General features: G+C 42.7%; 1 protein-coding gene across 4 annotated transcripts in view; it reads left to right on the forward strand.

The window, feature by feature from the left end:
• Positions 1 to 357: 357 nt before the first annotated feature.
• The window catches only part of BICD2 (BICD cargo adaptor 2), a 70,079-nt gene continuing 47,856 nt past the window's right edge, over positions 358 to 22,580 (forward strand). For 3 of the 4 annotated variants that reach the window (XM_072128147.1, XM_072128148.1, XM_072128149.1), the window contains exon 1: positions 358 to 796. In XM_072128147.1, coding sequence (XP_071984248.1) covers positions 524 to 796 — 273 coding nt within the window. In that variant the 5' untranslated portion in view covers positions 358 to 523. The remainder of the gene's footprint in view (positions 797 to 22,580) is intronic. The other variant, XM_072128150.1, reaches the window with a different exon arrangement.

Here is a 22,580-nt window from a genome sequence, read left to right on the forward strand (position 1 = left end):
ATCCACTGCTTGTGCTCCCTCCAATTATCTTGTGGACTTAATTATCTACATTTGCTGCATAATGTCAGAGAGCGTAAAATGGCAACAGATAAAACAATAAGACTCCCTAATGTATGCATCATAATAGCAGCACATCGTCTACAATGAGCAGATCCTGTCCAGATCTCAGCGGGGATAGGTGCTTCCCTTTGGCTTTGATCTTCCATGTGTCTTGCCCGTAGTCGTAGACGCCTTCCAGCGCCAGGTCACTACTGAGCATGCGTCTTGCCCTCAGCAGATGCTTAGGGAACGTCTGCCAAGCATCTCCCCCGCAGTAAATTGCAGCGCGTCCCTCCTTACGGAGGTTGTCACTCTGGCAGCGCCTCCTCGGGCGCACTTGTCAGACGCTCCCCGCTTCGTACTCGCAGTAATCAGGGCTCGGCTCACATTCCTGCCAGTGTCTGCGGCGAGCGCCGGGCGCAGGATGCGGGGGACGATACGGGGATAAGATTTGGGGTGCAGGGAGGAAACCCCGGTATTTTTAATGACAGAAGTGAGCCCTGCACCCCTGCCAGGGATGGCTCTCCTCATGGACGAGGACGAGTATGACAGGCTGGTCATGCAGTCCGGCTCCGAGTGGCTCCGCTCGGAGATTATGAGGCTGTTCCGGGAGCTGGGGGAGACCACCCGGGAGAAGATCCAGGCGGCCGAGTACGGGCTGGTGGTGCTGGACGAGAAGCAGCAGCTCAAGCAGCAGTATGACGAGCTGGAGCTGGAGTACGAGACCGTGCGGCAGGAGATGGAGCAGCTCAAGGAGGTCAGAGACCCGCAGTGTACACTGTATTCGGAGACACTGTGTATTCTATATACTGACACATAGGCACTGTGTATACTCATCCCCCCACTGTACTACAGTATACGGAGACCCCCACATGTCTACAGTATACTGACACCCCCACATGTCTACAGTATACGGAGACCCCCACATGTCTACAGTATACTGACACCCCCACATGTCTACAGTATACTGACACCCCCACATGTATACTGTATACACATCACTGCATTGTATACTGATGCTGCACACACATCACTGTAGTGTATACTGATTCTGCACCTAACACCCCAGTATCACTGCACTACACTTTATATTGACAATGCACCAAACATTGCTGGTACTGTATATAGTCACTGCACTTTACACTGATAAAGCACTCAGCTGTCACTGCTCCTGCACTCTATACTGACACTGCAGCAAACACCCAGCTCTGCTGTCACTGCCCCTACACTCTGTACTGACACTGCAACAAACACCCAGCTCTGCTGTCACTGCCCCTGCACTCTATACTGACACTGCAACAAACACCCAGCTCTGCTGTCACTGCCCCTACACTCTATACTGACACTGCAACAAACACCCAGCTCTGCTGTCACTGCCCCTGCACTCTATACTGACACTGCAACAAACACCCAGCTCTGCTGTCACTGCCCCTACACTCTATACTGACACTGCAACAAACACCCAGCTCTGCTGTCACTGCCCCTACACTCTATACTGACACTGCAACAAACACCCAGCTCTGCTGTCACTGCTCCTGCACTCTATACTGACACTGCAACAAACACCCAGCTCTGCTGTCACTGCCCCTACACTCTATACTGACACTGCAACAAACACCCAGCTCTGCTGTCACTGCTCCTACACTCTGTACTGACACTGCAACAAACACCCAGCTCTGCTGTCACTGCTCCTGCACTCTATACTGACACTGCAACAAACACCCAGCTCTGCTGTCACTGCCCCTACACTCTATACTGACACTGCAACAAACACCCAGCTCTGCTGTCACTGCTCCTGCACTCTATACTGACACTGCAACAAACACCCAGCTCTGCTGTCAATGCCCCTACACTCTATACTGACACTGCAACAAACACCCAGCTCTGCTGTCACTGCACTGTATGTGTCTTACTGTATTGGCACTATTACTATTAGCATTATTACTATTCCTACGCTACTTACTTATTCACTGCTGTCACTGCTGGCCCCACTACTGCCCCTGCACTGTATACTGATGACGCAATCTACTTCCAGGTCCCTGCACTGCAGGCCTCCACTATTCCGCACTGCTAGCTGCTATGACTACATATCATTACAGCCCCACATCACTCGCACTGTATGTATCCTGCACAGCTATGAATACCTTACACTTATGTCAGTACACTGCAGTATAGGCCTACACTACCATGCCTGTACCATGCTCCAACCCACATGGCATTACTCTATATACTCACATCTGCCATTACTGTCTTTCCACTCATACACTCTGCTCTTCTATGTTGATAGAGCAGTCATCCCTGCTGTTACCCTAGGGCGCAGTTTATGCTGCCGACCACATGACATATACTGACTTGGTCCCGCATGGCCTACCAGCGCCTTCAGCTGTAGCATCCCAATGAGAAACCCCCTTATTACCAAGGGTATACAGCATACCATAGGATACAATAATGCCAGTGAGTCTATAATACGACCTCTGATGACTTCTCTCTATGGAGATTGGCATCTTCTACCCAATCCCCAAGTGTCCTTTTCCATAATTTGCAGTGACAGTGATTGTACCTAAATATTTTGGATATTATGCATACTGGTAATGTTATTGACCTGGAATGTTTAATAAGCCCTGCCAGCAGTTAAAGGGTTAAGATCTCCCTAATATTGACACAGCAGCCGCATGTCTTAAAAAATACATGCATTTCTGTTGTTTTGTAAGAAGGAATTTGCAAGTTGTTAGTAATTGGGCTTCCTATGTGCATTTTGTGCCTCCTATTCCCATCCTTGGCCTGAGCTGGCAGCGTGCTGAGCTCTGTATTACCCATTGCAATGTGTTTAGTAGATGTGGCATCATCCTCTGTGCTGGGAGTCTGCGCACAGCGTCCGCCTGCCCTTCCCAAGACATCTGCTCCACTCCCAGCCTCCCCTCCTCCATCCTGTTATGGATAAGGAGAGAAGGAAAGGGGGAATAAAGCAGCCTTGGAAATGGATTACAAATTGATACAAATCAGTCCTTGAATGAAAGCTAAATATTATGGGCATCTTCTTCTACACTTTGCTTTTTGGGTAATATGCATCAGTTGGTATTTGTGATTTTTCTCAGTTTAGCTACATTGTTTCTTTAATATTTACTGAAGTGAAGATCCGAGAAGTAAACAGGGAATGAGATCACTGTAAAAAAAAAAAAAACAAAAAGGGGAAGAAGCGCCTAATAGCTCACAAGTTATTTGAATATGTTTTCCTTAAAAAAAAAAAAAAAATACATATTATGAATGCCAAACTACATCCTGCATTAAAGGGGTTGGTCACTAATAGGAAACAGGGCTAGTATAAGACCCTAATTGGGTCAGCCATAATAGGTTTGAGATTTGATAGGGACTGTCAACATTTTATAAAGAGGTTACACATCTTCAATAATTTTCAGCTGAATCCTTGTCTCACCAACAGTTATTCCTCCCTATGCCCTAGACACATGCACACTTGGTTTGACTATTTTGACAAGGATAACCTATCCTTAGTCACCAGTTTCAGATGCACAATCAGATACTAGTATGCTATCTTGAGTTTCCCATCAGTATAAAAAAAGTCTCAAGTCCCAGAAAATACCTTGAACAATCAGTAGAAGGGACCCCTGGAGCTATCCAAGGATCTTATGAATATGAGTGTCTCTCCTCATGTTGGAGGCATTTTCACTAGGAGGAAATTAGGTGCTGGCGAGATGAAGTGGACCCAACATTCAAGATTGATGTTCAGGTTCAGCCCCCTGAACAGGACATATTGCCAGGTTGGCTGTCCCCCATCATCTTGCAGAACAAGAAGAGTTGTCCGGCATCCAGGCAATGAAAATGTTCTGTCTTGTATTAAAAATCCACATGTCTGAGCAACGGCTAAATATCAAGACTGTCATGTAAAAGGAGTGAGCTGAAAAAATACCTTTTTACTTTTGTATGATTATAGAAGGGTGTCCAATAGCCATGGCTAGTTGCTAGAGGGTGCAATTTGCCGGATTGGCTGTTTTGGTCGCCAATTTGGAAATCTGTCCAAGTCAGGCACTTTACAAATCTTGAAGGACATATACAAATCGAATAAGACATTACAGGTCTAATGTCTGACTATTCTGTGCTTGTGGCATCGTATAGCTATAAGGAGTAGGGGGCACAGTGCACAGTGTATCAAGCCATTCAGATATCTTTTCCTTTGAAAAGGTTTAACATTGAAGTGTAATGTCTTCTGGGTGTATTCCCGCTCCTTCCCACATTTCTGGCTTATCTGTAGTGCAGGCCTTGTCCTCCATACATCCCTCTTATGTGCCCTTGTACTAGTTATTAGTCCTGTGATAACAACAAGCTGGTATTTCAGGAATGTGAGGCCATTCTGATGACAAGAATCCAGCAAACTAGAAAAGCCACACCAGTGATAAATTATAACTACGTGTAGAGGCAAAGCTTTGCGAGTCTCCCCGCATGTATATTACATGACTTTGTGATGAACTGCAAACAAGAAAATCATGTGTGAGCGCAGAATATATACCCCATGTGACAAACGGACTCTCCATACAGCTTACTATATCCTGGCGGCCTGTACCAACCTTCAAATTGGTTATATAGTGCAAATACTTGACAACTAATGGCAACCGACAACACTAGTGACATGTCAGCAGATGTATATAAGTCATTTCCTGCTAGTGTTAAATGTTAACAATGGCCAAATTGTATTTAGGTCACCGCTGACATGCTGGTGGACTGATCTAGATAGGAATACGTTATCTGACATTCAGATTGTAGTAGCCAGGAGCAAATGTCCAAATACATTCAACACCTCAGTAGTCTATTGTATGATACATGTACTGCCTTCTGGTGATCAGTGCGGGAGGAGAATTGTATTGTTTTTCCTGTTTAGAGTATGGGCCAAAACCATTTCTAGTTATGGTTTATGGGCATTTTTATTATACAGGACTGTCCCATCTTCTGGTTCAGTCACATGGACCTCGAGCATGATCATGTGTTTGTATTATAACCATGTAAATCCAGCTTCATGAAGGTAAAGAAAGTCAATCTTAAGTGTTTTCACTTTCGCTGGCTCACTTAATCGGCCCACCACGCCCTCTTTAACCCAATACAATCGGGTGTGGGGTGATTGACTGGCCTGCGGCTCCCTATTATGTATTTAATAGGGAGCAGGAAAGAGCTGGCTCTTCTTAGTGAGCGGAGCCTAAAGAGCCAGCTCGCTAAGAAGAGCCGGAATTCCCATCACTAGTAGCAATCTAAATTGGTGTATTGTCTGGTAAAATGACCTGGTCATGGAAGTGGGAATTCTCCTTACGGAGACTTTGCCAATAAAGACCTCCTTGCTGGCGTTTGTAGATGTATAGCTTTTAATGCTCCATTGGGGGCTCTGGGGAAGTATGCAAATATGTTTCCAGGATGGGATGAGGAAAACATTGCCTCTTAGCTGCCTTTGTAAGGCAGCACCCTTGCCATCAAGCATGACTCTTTCAGGAAGCCTAATGACATGAGACTGAAGAGATGCAAACGCTCTGTCTACAGTTGGGAATCTGTTCCTTCTGGAATAGATATACTGGTTTGGCTTTTATCCCTCATCATGTCATTAGGCTTTCTGAAAAAGTCATGCTTGATGTTCAGGGGTCTGCCTTACAAGGTAGCTAAGAGGCAATGTTTTACTTATCACATCCTGAAAAATGTATTTGCATATTTCCCAGAATTCTCACCTGACAAAATGATTGGACTGTGTAAATAGCATCTGACAGGACTGACTGCACCATTTAAGCTCTTAGGGCTCATTCACATGACCGCCGGGGAAGCTTGTGGCTCATGTATATGTCCCCCAAAGACGGTTATGGTGCACGAGCTCGGTACGGTGAGCACAGCAAGCGCGCACCCTACCAAGCCACAGCAGCAAAGAGATAGAACCTGCTCTACTTTGGCTGTATCTATGGTCGGGCGGCTATTTTTTTCTATGGAGAGGGGCAGAATTGAGCAACGCTCACCCCCCCTGCTCCTCTCCCGTGCACTGTCGTGTGCCCGCTGTGCTACACTGCGGCGGGCACACTTTCGTGTGAATTTGCCCTAATGCACCGGAACGTATGCTTGCTTGAACCGTAGACAGAGCGAGCACAGAGCTGGGTGCAGAAGAGAGGAGGGGATGATCGCTCCTCACCCCTCCCCTTTCCATTGAAAGTTGATAGGCTGGCGTCGTTAATACGGCAAAATATAGGAAATGTACTATATTCTTGGATGCAGCCGCTAGCTTGTTGGCCTGGTGCCATAGACCTCTGTTGAGGCCGTGATGCGGCTGCAAATTGTGCAGCCGTATCACCGGGCCCCATAGGTTTCCATGCATGGGGCCGCTGACTCTGATTTTTGTCCATAGAACTACATGGAGGTTTCATGCTTTGTATTATGTATAATGACCCCAAAGGTCCATAAACCTGTGTACACATCTATAACTGCCCAGCCTTTAGTAATTTGATAATAAGCATTGTTACGGTAGTAAAAGCCTAGTGTTATTATAATATCTGTATAATATTTCCCAGCCATATGTGTCTTCTTGATGTTTACTCGAGTTTCAGACCTAACCATGGTTTCCAAAACAATTTCCCCCATGTTATTGTATCTGACATTGAAAGAATGGATCCGCAGCTGACAGACACCAAGTCATTGCTCTGGATGTCACCATGGAAACTCGATACTGATCCGCTCTGCTCCTAACAAGACAGCGGGGGAACCCGTCAAAATATCCGCACATAGACCACTGGGTGTATTTAATATGTTGTGCGCTAATAGCCGAGGAGCTTTGTTCCTTCTGACATGAACACCTTTGCTCAGGTCTTACAAGGACTCCAATTTCAGTCGAAAGACGTGTGTTCTACACAAATCTGTCGTTCACACGCTTCATGGCGTCTTAGTGTATATATTTTACAAACTTTATTAAGATTCGATTATTTCAGAATGCTTGAATACATCTTTGACTGTTTATGAATACTAGGTGGTATCAACATGATATGGCCACCCTACTGGAGACTACTTGGCATAGGTTTGTAGGAACGTACTGAAGGGGCAGAGGGGAGGTACTGAATGTATATATTCTTGTACATATTCTTGTTACATTTCTGAATGAACTGCTCTAGCTTCTCTGTACTGTATTTAAAGTCATGACTAATCGGGAATTCCGGGGGAGAGAGACCCCTCTGTTGTATGATTAATTTCCTAAGTATTTTATTTCAGCTCCAGCTTCTTGTGCGGCGAGTGAACATCAGTTTGCAGAGAGTCAGTAACCAAGCAACTAAGTCATCGTATCTGTAAGAGGTGCTTTGATTAGTGATTTAAAAAAAAACATTTGTTTTGCCAGGCCTGGCGATCCTACATGGCTGCATAATGGATGAATAGACAGGTTACTTTACATTTTATTATGGATGGTTGTTTCCCTTCCAGTATATGACTGTCATTGGTCCTGGGATGTATAAAAATCGTATAACGTTACTTACTGGGGCTTATTTACTAAGGGTCCGCGGACCGCATTTTCACCGGGTTTCCCGACGATTTCCGTGTTGCGCCGCATTTAACAGGGGATTTTGCTGCACGCGATTGGATTTTGCCGCATTTGCGCCGGCTTTCATGCGACACAAATCAGGGGCGGACGATCCGACGGATTCGGAAAACGCACAGGATTTCACATTGCAAATTTTGTCGCAAGACATGCAATCACATACACCGGGAAGAAGAAGGTGAACTCCGGCGGACCTCAGTGGGGAACTGTCTTTATTGCTTTGACATTTGCTATCTACAAGTACCACAACCAAGCTGCTTAGAAAGGAGGATGGGTCCCTTTTGCCGAATTTCATTCCCTTAAATTCAGTCCCGTTGGAGGACCTTCAAAGGTCCTGGAAGGTGCTTTTGTATACATATGTGTCGGGAGGTAGAATGGATGTATAAGAATTTTTGGACTTCAGGTCCCTCTCTCTCGCTACAGGGCAGTATCAAACTTGGTGGGTTCTTTGGGTACGCTTTGGCCCCCAGCCCATTTTATAATTGGCTATTGTTCGCATAAAGCTTTCAAATCAATGACTGAATGCAGTCATCTGAGATCAGCTGGTTGCATTTATATTTACGTGTGCCATAGCCCGGGCGAGCACACATCAGTGCACTGGAGAGGAGGGATGAGCACTCCCTTCTCTATAGGAAATAGCACGGCCGTAGACATGGGGAAAGATAACCTATGCTCTGTCTTGTCCCTGTATACCGTGCCACCACCACTGGGTCGCCATAGCAGTCTAAGGGTCTTATATATCCGGCCGCAGACTTGTGGCTATATATACATCCCCAAAATGGCAGTGTAAATGAGGGAAGCATACTCCATTGCAAAAACAAAAATAGTTGCTCTCTGGTAAAGTTTTTTTTTTTGGGTATGAGTTTACAGTAAAAATCCATACAGACATTATTTTTTACTTATGGTATGTGTATGGGATTTGGTTGAGGAAAATAAAACATGGATGTAAGGGGACACAGACTTGCAATGAGGTTCTCCTCAATGTTAATTGTATACAGAGCAATAAAACAGAGCCAAACCAATGCCACCAAATTAAGGTGTACCCTGCCTGTAATCACAGGGCGAAGTATTGTCAGGCATCTTAAAGGAATGCAGTCACTGACTTCACAGCAATCTTATGACAACGTATCCTACTGAACTTTCACCTAAAGTAAAGTGAAAATCTACAATCTCTCTGTAAACCTTTTGGGTTACCCCTTGTGTTTTTGATGCGTAAGTTCTGGACAGACTGCACTTTTATGTGTGTCGGCTCTTTTGGTAATATAAATCTAATAGTTCAGATCAAGAAGTCATGAAATGAAAATGAGCAAGGTGACATTGTGTCAATAGCATTTGTATGCATGACTGGTTATGGAGTATGCCATCTATGTGATGGATGTCTGGCAGTAGTTTAGTTTTAGTCTAGTAATACCCATACAACTTGACTTACAAGTGGGTTGCAAGATTTGCATTACCTGTACTAGTCAGTCCAATGCTGTAGAGCAGGCCAAAGTACCATATCTTTGTTTCTTGCAGCCCTGCACCATGCATAATGTGATATCATTGTTGTTTATTTTCCCCATATAATCCTACGTGCCTGCAAATGTAATTTTTTTTTTCCATTTCTTCTTCCTACCTCAAAGCTTTCACTTCCATGTCTCCTCTTGCATAAACCCTCAAGTGACACAGACTCTGACCACCCACACCATACTGACAGTGTCTGCTTTCTGACGCAGTCTTTCCACCCACAGAGCTGGACCAATCCCATTTCCAATGGGCTTAGAAATTTGCTGCTGACACCTAGATTTTGTTTGTTTCTATTTTGATCAATATTTGTAGTGTTTTTTTTTTTTTTTTTTTAGTTTCTGACTGACTCCTAAAGGCCCATGGTTATGGTCAGCTACTATCACAATGCCTGTCTTCTCTACGGCCACATACACACAGCAAGCCGTAAGCTAGTTGTACGACCGGCCTACAGCTGCCGTAGAAGTGCAATGTGCACGACACACGTGTGTCACTGTACTGTACCGCCATAGAAATTAAAAAAAATAGAGAGCATGCTTTATCTTTCGGCTCCCTATTGAGTGTGAAGGGGTGAGGAACGCTCCCCTTCTCCAGCCAGTACCGGCATGGACGTAGCATATATTCGTGTGTAAGGGGCCCTAAATCTATAGATGATCTTCTCTAACTTATAGGACACAGGCTGCCCATACACTTGATATAATCTTGAAATTTTCTTCCTTCCTTCCTCACCATACATATAAACACTTGGAGGGTGCGCGTGTTCTGAAGCTTACCAGCCCTCGAGAACAATATGAATGTTAAAATGGATCCTCCCAATCGTTATTTATCTATGTCTGCCATCAGGATAAATTTGGGCTTCCCCTGAATATATTGCAATTTTTTAAAATTTTTCTTTGAAAAGGCAGAATGGCTTGAAAAAATTTAATAAGCATTACAAGCTCCACCTCTTCAGTTTCAACCATTTCTGTTTTTTTTTCTTCTAATTTCTGTGGCGAACATTTGCCAATCACCAGCCTTTTTAGGAGTCCACATTAAACACTTGAGGACAAATCCTCACATATTTTAACAGATAGTGTCATTTCTTTCTAATAGGAAATCTTTCCTTTCCAAAAAAAACATGGTTTAGCATGCCATTTTCCATTTCACCTTCTTCTGAATGAATCACAGATGACCCAGACACATGACTAATATAGTAATAGCTGGCACCTAGAAACAGAGGAGGAAAAAAGAGCGGGAAAATTCCTCAGAACTCAAATACCATACACATTCTTATACCTCAAACCTGAGGTAAAATAAAGAGACCACATTTAATAAATGATGAGGGACTGTGACACCGTAATACAATTTACAGTATTCTTTGGGCCTGTTAACAATTTGCCCTTTTTCTTATTAATTTTTTTTTTTTTTTGCCACAGGAGAACCAAGCCCTTTCATTCCCTTCAGTCTTTATTAATTTATGAGGGACCAAACAAGTTTGTGTCCTTCATGGAGGATAAACCAAGGATGATTGGAGATAACATTGCAGCTTTGGCAATGCTAAAGGACACGGAACAATGATCTTTCTGCTTGGGAAGGAATAAGAGGTGGCAGGCAGGGCCCTCACTGGTTTCATGTGGAATATCTCTCAATCTCTGCCCGCACTTCAAAGCTCTTGACAGAGATGTCTGTTCTTGGTGAAAAAAACGATTCCAGGCGTAGAGTCCTGACTGGATTCTACTGTGGCATTTATAGAAAGGATTTCTGGTCCTGTCAGGACACATGTTTACATTTAGTTCCAGCTCTCGGCAGGAGATCTTATTTTAGGGACAGGAAGCCAGAGGCTGAGGCAGCTGTTTGTGATCTGGATTGATCAAAAGAGAAGTTTTGTAGCAAAAAAAAAAAAAAACGGGATTTAGGGTTATTTTAGGCACCTGATAATGCATGTGCAGCTATTGTGTACATGTTTCGCCTCTCAGGCGCCAATAAGTGAACTGGCTGATGTTTACAGTTTGGGGTTAACCATAGCTCGCAAGTGTACCACAATATTGTTTATGACAACCAGTACATCACAGAAATTTTGGTCGGACAACTCAGTTGTTATGAAATCTCATTGGGTTTATTGGCCTATAACTAACGCGCAAAATATGTGGGCACCCTGTCATATAGTGATCTAGTGAACACCAGGTGCATCTGACAGACCTCCACCAACAGCCCTCCATCTTTTAGGCTGGTGACACACGGGGCGTTTTTAGGCAGTTTTTGGGCGTTTTCAGATAGTAAAAAACGCATGCGTTTTTTAAAAAATGAGTGCGTTTTTGACAGGTTTGACCAATTATCTTAATTCAAACTGGTCAAAAACGCATGCGTTTTTTTTTCCGATCTGAAAAGGTTTTTTTTTTAATCAAGGTGTGCTATGTTCTCAGACGTGTTTGACCGTTTCAAAATGTTAACAAAATCGTAGGGTGACAAGTTTGAAGGATGGAATCTACTTAACGGTCATGTGTTAAACCAAAGTATAATGCGGTTAAAACAAGGTCCAAATTTATGTAGTGTTGTCACAGATATTTCATCCCCCCCCCCCCCCCCAGGAGTCACATTTATTCAAAATATTCTTTTTTAAATCGTCCTCCATGCTTTTAAAGGCTATTCTCATGTTTAATATTTATGACGTATCCCCAAGATATGTCATAAATATATAAGTTTGCAGGTTTTGCCTCTGGGATCTACTCCTAGCTCCAAAACAAAGGTCTGCTACTGTGGTCGGACAGAACAGAGACGTTTGTGCGCATATGTGCCCAACTGCGAAGGAAGGAGGCCATGGATAACAAATATAAAAAGATTACCACAGTCATGGTGCCTAGATCTATGAGTTAGTGACCTTGGTTTATCATGCTTGTTTTTGATGGTAAATTTCCTTTAACTGCCCTGTTGCATTTAGACATGTACTGTATTTGTCATTTTTAGGAACAGTTGTTGCCTAGAGATGTGGAAGTGTAGATATACCATGAGTTATGTACCCAAAAACTGTCATCATGACTATATTTAATTGTTGCGTGTGAACATGGTGTTGGGGAGAAACCATGCTGGAGGATAATGGTGTTTAATCTGATTACAATTATCTATGTGCTCTGGAACCTGTGTAAAAATGTGCATTAGACAAGAAATTGGAATCGGGTGTCTACCCCTGATATCAAGGGGGGGGGGCTGCCAGATTTTAGACTAATTGTTCCTACCATGGTACATCCATGTATTTGGAAGCTGTTAAGTGAACTGTCAGTTAGTAACTGGTCACATAGTAGGTGGCGATAATTGACCCCCCCCTGACCGGCCGTAGACAATCTGTTTGAATGGATCACTGTGTAACCTCTTTAATAGGGACACTCTGCACCCTCCTGAGTTGCTCTTAGCCCATCTAAGCTAATTTGGCTTGACACTATTTACAACAATGAAACAATTAAAGGATTATCTTTCCTAAGACTATGTGGAAAAATAAATATCTTGTGCTTCGTTGTTTTCAAAATGACAACATTTTACACCTTTTTCCCCTCCTTTTTTTGTTTAATTAACATCTGGATGAGGAATACTGTCTGGTTTATGTTACTTTTTAGAGTTTGTATGTAAATGTTCTCCAGACCATGTAGTCCTAATCCCCCAACCCCCTACCACTTCTGTTCACTCCAGCTTTATTATGTTACTGAATAGAAGACATGTATCTGTGCTGGATGGAAGAGACGGATCCTTGCTCTATTTACTCTTCACATTCCCTGCACATGTGTTTTCTGTGTCTCAAGGAGTCAGTGTTTATACCCCCCTTAAGTTTACATCACATAAACATACATATAAATCAGTTTTTATGTTGGGATTTTCTATATTGGGCACATAGAATACATATTGTTCTGTGTTGTGGAGCTGGCCAATCACAACCCTTAAAGGGAACCTATCGTCAGAAATTTACCTAATAAACCACTAACCGTACGTTGCCAAGCAGATAAACACATTCCAGATCATGTTTCTTTCATGACCCAGTGTGGTGGCATCGTTCAGTTCACTTTGAAGTAAGATGTAAATTGGTTGTATAAAGTCAAGGAGGCGGAGAGTTTAACACTGAAGTCAAACTCTCTATTCCTCTGGAAGCTCTAATTGATGGTCCTACATCCAGAGAGGTCACTGGCCAGATCTTCTGAAGTCTGATGCACAATGTCAATCAAAGAGAAGGAGGCGTTCATGGTTGAAGTTCCTTGACTTCAGTGTTAAACTATTAGCTTCCTTGACTTTATAAAACCAATTTACATATTAGTTCAAAGCTGATTTTCTGGATGATGCCACCACACAGGACCATGACAGAAACAAAAACTAGAAGTTGTTATGCTACCTGACAGCGTAATAATTGATCAATTGCTGATGACAGGTTTCCTTGAAAGAGAACCTGTCCACATAATTTGGGACTGAAAACTACCTGAACTTCTATACCTTCCTTGGGCCTGAGCTCTCGCTGTCTGCACAGTAAGCCATGAAATCATGCAGTACATTCTGACTTCACTGTGCATGTGCCCAAGGTACCGTACTTGGGTACTGAGGCCAGGGTGTACTACTCCAGAGTCACTAAGAGCATTGGGGATGAGTCTAATTTGCCTTATTTCAATCATCTCTAGATAAGTATAGTGGCCACAGACAGGAATGTGATTTGGGACACTAATCCATTTGGATCTGTACTCGGTTTGGCCTCCAAAATAAACCAGATCGAGAAACGTGATCACTTATGGGATTTCCCAGACTGGACCTTTAGTCCCTTTACTGAATGGATATGCTTCGATTCAGTGATTCTAGGTCCAGTCTGGAAAACCCCTTTAAGACCATGGAGAGAGTTTGTCAAACCAAACTCCTTTGTGGCCAGCATGTGTTAGGCTGTTTTCACACGAGGCATTTGTTGCATTTTGAAACTTAATACAACAGCAGAGGAAAGGAGATTTGCCTAATTACAAAACGCAATGGTAACGCAATGTTAACACCATGTTAACTTTGTTTGTTGCATTGAGTCACATTACATTGCTGTTAATGTTTACACTTACAAAATGTAATCAAACAGTCGTATTATTCTTGTGGAAATACCACCGCGTATTACAAAAGCATTCAAGTGAATATGTTTTTTTTTTTTTTATTTTGTATGGTACATGTGTCCAAAAAGTGATATTTAGACTTTAGTACAGGCTAAAACGAAAATTGGGGTACAAATATGCACTTGTGTATCATTACGGCATTGGCATACACTGGCACTCTTTCATCTCCTGACCGGAATGTCTTACAGTGAACCAGCCCTTTGTTAGTTAGTCCAGGGAATGAAGGAGGGCAATTTTGGATTTATTTTCACAAAATCCTTTCATTCATTCATGAGGAAAATAAAACATGACATGCAGGGTTGGCTAAGAACAAATTGTAGCCGTGCCCCTGATTAATTGGCGCTATTGTTTCCCGTATTTGCTGGGCCCCACAGTTTGGTCTCAGGCTGCAGATACCACGGTGTCTTGCAAGATATTTTGTGGTAGAAGATTGAGTTCACAGCAAGTGTGTCTAGATTTATGTTACTAGCCTGGAAAACGCTATTAAAGATCTCTGCCCTGAGTAGAGAGCCGAGGGAGAGGATTGATTTCAGACCTGTAAGAGGATGTCTAAATTCAGCAGAGCACAGAGATAAATTGTTCATGTACAGAGGAACCATATGAAGACCTTGCCGGTTTTATTGGTCGTCAAGCCCCGCAGAGCTATGCATATTAAAAAGTACTATAAGTTATCTGTGCACACTGCCGAGCAGCCACTTTTATTGTTATTAAAGAGAGGTACAGTCTTTTTAAAGAGGCTTGAAAATGGCGTGTGTGGTCTCCACTTGAAAAAAAAGGCCGGGCAGTGTGTCCTAATTAGAAGGGCATCTTTTATTATAACTCTTCATGTCACAATGGTGGAAATATAGAGTTATAAAAGTTATGCAAATTAACCTGAGGCGCTCGGGTGTCATAGCCTGAGCGCCCCAAGGTAAGTCGCATGGATTTTATAACTATATTTCCACGATCGTTGGCTATAGAGTCATCATAAAAGATGTCCTGAGGAATGATGTTCCTCAAGAATTTCTTATTGGGACACGTCTATCATCAGTAAACTGATGACAGATGTCCTTTAATATCACCTTGGACAGTTTTTAAGAGTCCAATATTGTTTTGGTCTGTATGTTCATTGATTAAACGCATAGCTCATGGATATAAATTAATTGCTATGGGCCAACACATATGACTATGGTTTCCACTGCCTTGTATGCGAGCCAACGGCCCAAGTAGCTAACTGAGAGCTGGTCCTATTTGTGTTTGTGGCTCGGGCATGCTTTATTGGGGTCACTGCCGTATGAGCGGACCTCAAATGCTGTTGGCACATGAGCCACACACAATGGACGGGTATCCATTGTTTGCAGCCATAGAAAGCACGTGTTAGTGTGTATCAGGGCTCATGATGGAAACCAATATCCCCACTTGAGCTTGAAGACCTTTCTCCTGATTAATTATGGATGTATTACACTCTTCCTTTTTACAATTATTGGACCCTCTGTGTTCGGCCTAGACATTCGTGACCCTTCATTGAAAGATGGTGCCTTATTTTAAATATTTGGATACCTTTCATTACTATCAAAGCACATCTGCTTGATGTAGTCAACAAAATTCTGGCGACCCTTGCCAAACAAAATTTCAGTTTCCAGATTATGGTCAGCAGAGCGAGATGCACCAGATTTTATTAATGTACTTTCTATCAAAATGGGCTAATAAAACGCTTGTCTTTGTAAATTTAGCCAGTGTTCAGTAAGTCTAACATGGTCTCTGCAAATTTATTTGATCGTAGGATCTCGATTCACTTCCTTTATCCTTGTAAAAGCCTCTTTTTTTTGAACAGCGGGCATGCCGTATATTTAGCACCATAACTGGTCTTGTAGCTGTAGTCATGAGAACAGTTCGGAAAAATCTTCCATCAGGGTCAAAGGTTCCCATTTACATTTTGGATGAGAGTTGTTATTAGTGAACACAAGAGCATCACAGGTGAACTACTGTGGCTACATCATTGTTACGGTATAAATGAACTGTGAGCCATATATGTGGCTCCATAACATGATTTGGAAATTAAAATGTTCCATGGACACAACAAATTTTGTTAATGATCTAAAGGACCTTTTGAAAAAAAAAATTATATTTGCTTTGAATATTATTTGAGTTTCCATGGCTGGAAAATATATTCATATATTGGATGTTTTTTGTTCAAATAGGCACTTCCTATTAGATTGACAGTGGGAGTTTGTTTTTATGGGGCAGTGAAACTCTCCTTACCTAAAATTGTAGGTTGTTGTATATGTATCGAAGGCAACTTTCCTTTTTTTTCTCCACAGACCTGAAGTTTTTTTTTTTAATTTAGAGGGCACATTGAGTTATAAGGGCACATTGTGCAGACAATAATATTTCCTTTCTGCACGGATCTATAGACGTGAAGCAAGGAGGCGACGATAAAGGACCTCGTCAGTCTCGCTCCGCATTGCACCATCCCAGTCCTGCCTCATTTGAATACAGATCAATGAGAGATTTGTGTATTCAGAGAATGTTGTGTATTCAGAAGATCTGGCAGCTGCATCGGACTTGATATACTTGTAGGCCTCTCCCCCTTGTTTTTTGAGGTTCACATATGGGGGTGGGGAGGGCTGGTGTCTTCCGTCTGTGAACGTTGCCAAGCCCTGAGCCTGCTTCTGCCGCACAGTTGCCTCTGTTACTATAGAAGGCTTTGTCGACAAAAAATGTTCAGCCACGGACTGTGTGCCAGCTCCGGCTGCAATTAAACGGTAATCTCCTCCAAATAGCACCAACTCAAAATTAAACCCTTTCTCTGTGCTGCATAAGAGGACAAATCGATTCTATTGTCAGCGCACACTGTTGATTTGGGCCTTTGTCCAGAGTACTAGGCCACTGCATGACAGGATAGGGCACTGAACTGACTAAATATTGTTGGGTACTTGACTTTGTGCTTTGTTGTATTATGTCTACACCCTTGGGATATTTTCAGGTATGAGGATCATGTCATTGAGTTGCCTAAATTGGCTGCATTTGCCACCTGTCACCCCTTGCTTACTGGCTTTGATGTGCGGATATATGTATGGATACGCATGGTGCAAGAAGTGGATCCCAAATCCTTAATTCATTTTTTGTAATTTCCAGAATCACTTGGAGAATCTGCAGACGTTGCAGGATGGCTGTGAAAATTAGCTCAGCAGCAATCCCTCCATCATTCCACAAGCATCAGAAACCAGTCAAAATTTGCAATTTACACCTTAGATTTGCTGTCCGAACGTAACACGTTTGGCAGATCCAAAGATAACGTTACATGTCCAGCTACCCTTAAATTCAGACAATGTCAAAATTTTTTCGGTCCACTGACCTTCTTCTGTCCATCTGTGCCCCCTTTTAAGAAGTCGGTACTAAAATGGTTTTGAATAGCTGCTTCTTATTGTGAGTATCTCGCTATTGCTTTTAACGCAGCCTTGGCCTTGGGGACACTTTTGCCACTTGGAAGTTCTGAAGAAGGTCTTACAACAAATATTTGAAGCATTACACACTTATAACCTATGTTTTGGACATGGAGAGTCTGACATAATTGTTGTATAATTTTTCGTGTTGGTCATGATGTTTTGATTTGTGGTTATCTGGCTATTGAGTACACCATAATCTGGAAGCCATGTTGCTTCAGTAGCTGTTGTCGGACATCAATTACCTTCTACGCACCCATACTTCACATGGTTTATATGGTCAAACCATTCAAGGAGGGTGAGTGAAGCCTTTGTCTGATGGCTTCTAACATGAATACTCCGTCATACTGAAATTTAATGGGCATGATCGAGTTAACCCCACCATCTTCTGTTGAGATTTGGAACAACCCCTCCTATCCAAGATGGTCAGCTGGTCATGTGTATCATACTGTAACGTGGATATCATCAAGGTCTAGTAACTTCAGCGAGTGGTGATTGTTCATCTCTGGTCAGCTCTCCAGGGAATATGTGGGAAAACATATTTCCAAGCTCTTGGGGTTGCATGATACATTGGCTTGATGTTTCCAAAATCTTTAATTAAAAATTATGAATTTCTGGTCGATTCCTTTGCGTTTTATCGGTCATTGTTTCATTTGCACACAGTAGTTACCGCTTCTATGACCTTTTATGTATAAACATAGGACAATTATATATAAACAATGATGTAAGGCGTTTTGTTGTTGTCTATTTTTATGTGACTCTTATGTGTTGTGACAGTAGATTGCTCTACAGGTGAAAGGAAGGATCAACAAGAAGCGACCGTGCAGCGCGGTCTATTATTAAGGGTCATAAGTGCTTTGTGCTGGATTTATGCCATCTTATTGTGTGCGAGTAAGGAAGGAAGACGCTCTGGTAATGCACTGTAGTCTAAATCTGGAGGCTATGCTCCCAGGCCAGCTATCTGCTTCCTGTCCAGTCTTACATGACCTCATCTGAAATTTAACCCAACAGCTGCCAAGAGATTACTTTTTGTATGACTTTTCTCAAGTTACTTTAAAATAACACATCGTGTAACCATGTAATGCATAATAATTACCATACAACTTCTCACCTCTTTGCCTTGCATTACACTATTTAGTGTCTTTCTTGCCATGGTGAGTCATGAGGCCCAGAAACTAATCATAGTTCATTGAAATTATTGCTCATGCAAGGGCTTGATGTATGGATGTGCCGAAAACCACATGTCCCCTTTGTGAAAATGTAGAAATGTAGTAATGTCTTTGAAGATCACTCAAATAAGAAAACCCAAATAAGAACGACCAGTTACAGTTTGCAATGCATATTATGAGTATTAGTCTTAAGACCACCTTTCATTCTTTGCCGTCGTGGGTCATGCTCGTTATTTATTTGTGTTGTGTTTTTTTTTTCCTTTTGCATTTTCATGATTCCAAGGCGGCAGCTGTCGATAGAAGCCAATAGGACTCCTAAGGATAAAAAGATGGCAGCAGTTAATTGTGTAGCCTATTTGGAATATTTTCTCAATGGCATGCAAGATGTAGCAAAGCCTAAAAACGTGAAAACAAGAGTATATGGTATCATGACCAAGGCCCAGTTCACACTGGCTTTCTGTTACGCTCTCCATTTAAGACTGAATTCACACTGCCGTATGGGGGACGTATATACGGTCTACATACGTCCACCATAGACGGCAATGGGCGCACGTGGCCCTATGGGAGCGGTACGGTGCAGCACACATGTGGCACTGTACCACCCCGTATCCCGTGAAAAGATAGGACATGTCCTATCTTTTCTGGGCATACTGCGTAGTACGCCTAGTTCCTCTGTGGAGATGGGCGGGGGTGAGCAACGCTACGGTACAGCAGGCAACAGCAGTGTGAATACGCCCTAGAGCAGATGCCCGGAGCTGCAAAACATGGCTTCTTTCTACCTGTCCTGCACGTGGGCAATGGGAGGTATTGCAACTAAAAGTCAATCATCACTATCCAGCTGAGCTACCGTACCAGCGCAAACCATCAAGTGTGGTGCAGTTTCGGGAACGAAATAGCCATGTTTTCCGACCTCTGGACAACCTCTTTAAGGAGAGCTTAAAGGGTTTGTCCACTCTTGTACATAAATTGCACATTTGCTTTTACTGGCTTAATAATATTCGCTGAATGTTCACCAATTGATTCATCGTTCCTGATGCTTCCTTTATTGCTATGTGCAGACTCTCTGTGCACTCGGTTTACATTTTTATGCACTAATAAATAGGAGGGACCTGTAGCAGGAAATTATGAGTCATTCTGCTGCTCGATCCCGGACAAAAGACTTTGTTTTTTTCCCCCCTGCTATTAATAATGGAGTGTGTACCAGAACCTGTAGAACTTGTGTGTGAACCTAACAAAAACAATCACATTGATTTGTCAAGGAACCTACACTTCAAAGAAACCACCTATAGACATGTAGCTCCTTCTGCTGTAATGACATCATGGCACATCTTGTTTTAGTTCAATATTATTTTGGGTGCGTGTGTGACATCACTAATAGACTCAATGTATGGATATATGATATAATGACTATTCTAGCATGCGTACAACATTTTCTACAAAGAAGGTAAATGCCTTTAATTAAAGCTAAACATAAAGGGTCAGGGGCTAATTAGGAGTGACTGCTCTGTGCACCGACATATGGTTCAGTGTCAAGTATGGTATGTAATATCATTGTTATGCGTAGCTATTCATGGAGAGGTACATGCCGACCTGTATGGTAACATAAGGGGGTGGGGGGCCAGAACGACCATGTCTGCGGATAAAGGCATTAAACCTTCTTTCCTCCTCATCTGCTGCTGGACTGTAAAATGATAAGTGACTGTGTTAAGCTTCCAAGCAGAAAGTATCTGTAATCAAGCTGTTTAAAAATAGCCAGAAGGCAGCGTGGCGCTGGGCGCCTGCCCTCCCTGCCTGGGTAATGAGCGAGTGGCACATGAGGCTAGAGGAGGAGGGGCGCCCTGCTTCCTCTTGTCTTCAAAAGAGTCAAACAATGCTATTATGTGTTACCTCGCGGGAATATCCGTATGAAAATTACTGTGGGTTGTCGTTGGGATCTATTCTCATCATGTAAGGACCATATATAGCACCCTGATATATACATCAGATGTACCGGCTGTGCCACATCCCACTGTATATACCAGCATTGTCGCTAATAAGTTCTCACTGATTTTTCTGGAATAGTTTAGCCTGCTATTTTATTTCACACTGAAGTCAGAAATTTAGAAAAATTGGGCCTTAAAGCTTCATTGATGTGTGGGCGTATGAAGCTATGGGTTCTCTAGATCTCTGCTTGCTGTCCTGCTATAGATGTGTCTATGTTTACTTCCAGAGGTTAGATATCTGTCCATAGTCATGTCATGGACACTCAGGTGCACGGGCCTATAGTATCATATGGTGTGTCCATCACATTACCATGGACTGTTTTCTATCCACTGGACGTAAACATAGAAGCTTTCTATAGTACGACAGCAAGCAGAGATCTAGAAAATGGTTAGGAATTGATACAGAAAGTATAATGGAAAATTGTATAACCTTTCCTAAGGCCGCATGCACACAATCCTATCCCGGGAGGTCATACGCCCGGCAACATAGAGATCCACGTACGGGCCGTAACACCGGGAAAGATAGGACATGTCCTATCTTTTTCCTGTGTACGGAGCGGTACGGTATGGCTCCGTGCAGGCAATTGCCATCTATGGAGAACGTATAAGCTTGTGGCCGTACATAAGTCCCCCATACCTTCGTGTGCATGGGGCCTTACACAAACCATAGCAATAATTTGCTGAAAGTGAACGACCCCTTTAATACTTAATTCATTGTCCATAGCAGCCAATCCTAGTGCAGCTTTTATTTCGTATTCTGTTTTCAAAAGCTGAAATGTAAGCTGTAGTTGGTTGCTATGCTATAAATGTATATGGTTAGCCTATACAAGCCGCCATTGTATATAGTAGATGATTACATCTGAGGATTGTTTGGATCTGCGGTGGTTGTGAGCAGATACCGGGGTCCTTTTTTCCTCCTGCTTCATTGTTTCTTGTTATGGCGACGATGAAGTCACTCTTTCCTCCATTTTATTTCTCTTGGCACGGCCTCAGACATGAAGCGTTAATGTTTATGGATCCTTTATTGTTTAGTTGTCCCTGACTAGTTCATTGCCAGAGGCTGAGTGATCAGGAAGCACAGTGGGAGGGATGACACAGGCTTCGGGCCTAAACCTTCTGCCTCACTGGCCGAGCATTACCCTATTTAGTTATCACTGCCGCTCCAGCTCTGTGTCTGTACAATAACGCAGCCTAAACAGCATTCTCTTTAACCCTTTCCATCCCGTGCTTGCACCGGATAATTCTTTCCATTTTAATAAGTTGCTTTCTGCATTTTTTTAACGGGGATGTGTATTTTTTTCCAGTGTGGGATAAAGCAAAAGGTTTCCTGCCCCGATGTGATAAAATGACTTTACGAACCAATTTATAGTTCACTACTAAATAATGTGAGCAATTGTTTTACTCCCACCCGCCTTATTGTGTTGATTTGGTTATTAAACAAGCAAGGGTCCTATCCACAGGATAGGCCTAACTTTCTGAATGGTGGAGTTCTCAGCGATGGCAACCCCACAGATCACAAGAATGGGAGCGGTCAGATCAGCGTAAGTCTTTCTTTAAATAATATATATAGAGAGATTTTTCTCTGACCTACTCGACCCCCCCCCCTCCTTTTAGCCAGGACTCGGTGCCACTCCAATCCCTCCCTTTGCCTTCATATATGCTGTCGGTCCACATTTTGAGAAATGTCTCAATAAGAACTTTTATTTCACTTCTGTATCAATTGTAATTTGCATAAACATTAAAGGGGTTTTCCCAAGAAATAAAATTCTCACATCTCAATCCCCTAGTGATGTTAATACAATAAAGAT

This window comes from Engystomops pustulosus, chromosome 10 (assembly GCF_040894005.1).
Source record: "Engystomops pustulosus chromosome 10, aEngPut4.maternal, whole genome shotgun sequence".
NCBI lineage: Eukaryota > Metazoa > Chordata > Amphibia > Anura > Leptodactylidae > Engystomops > Engystomops pustulosus.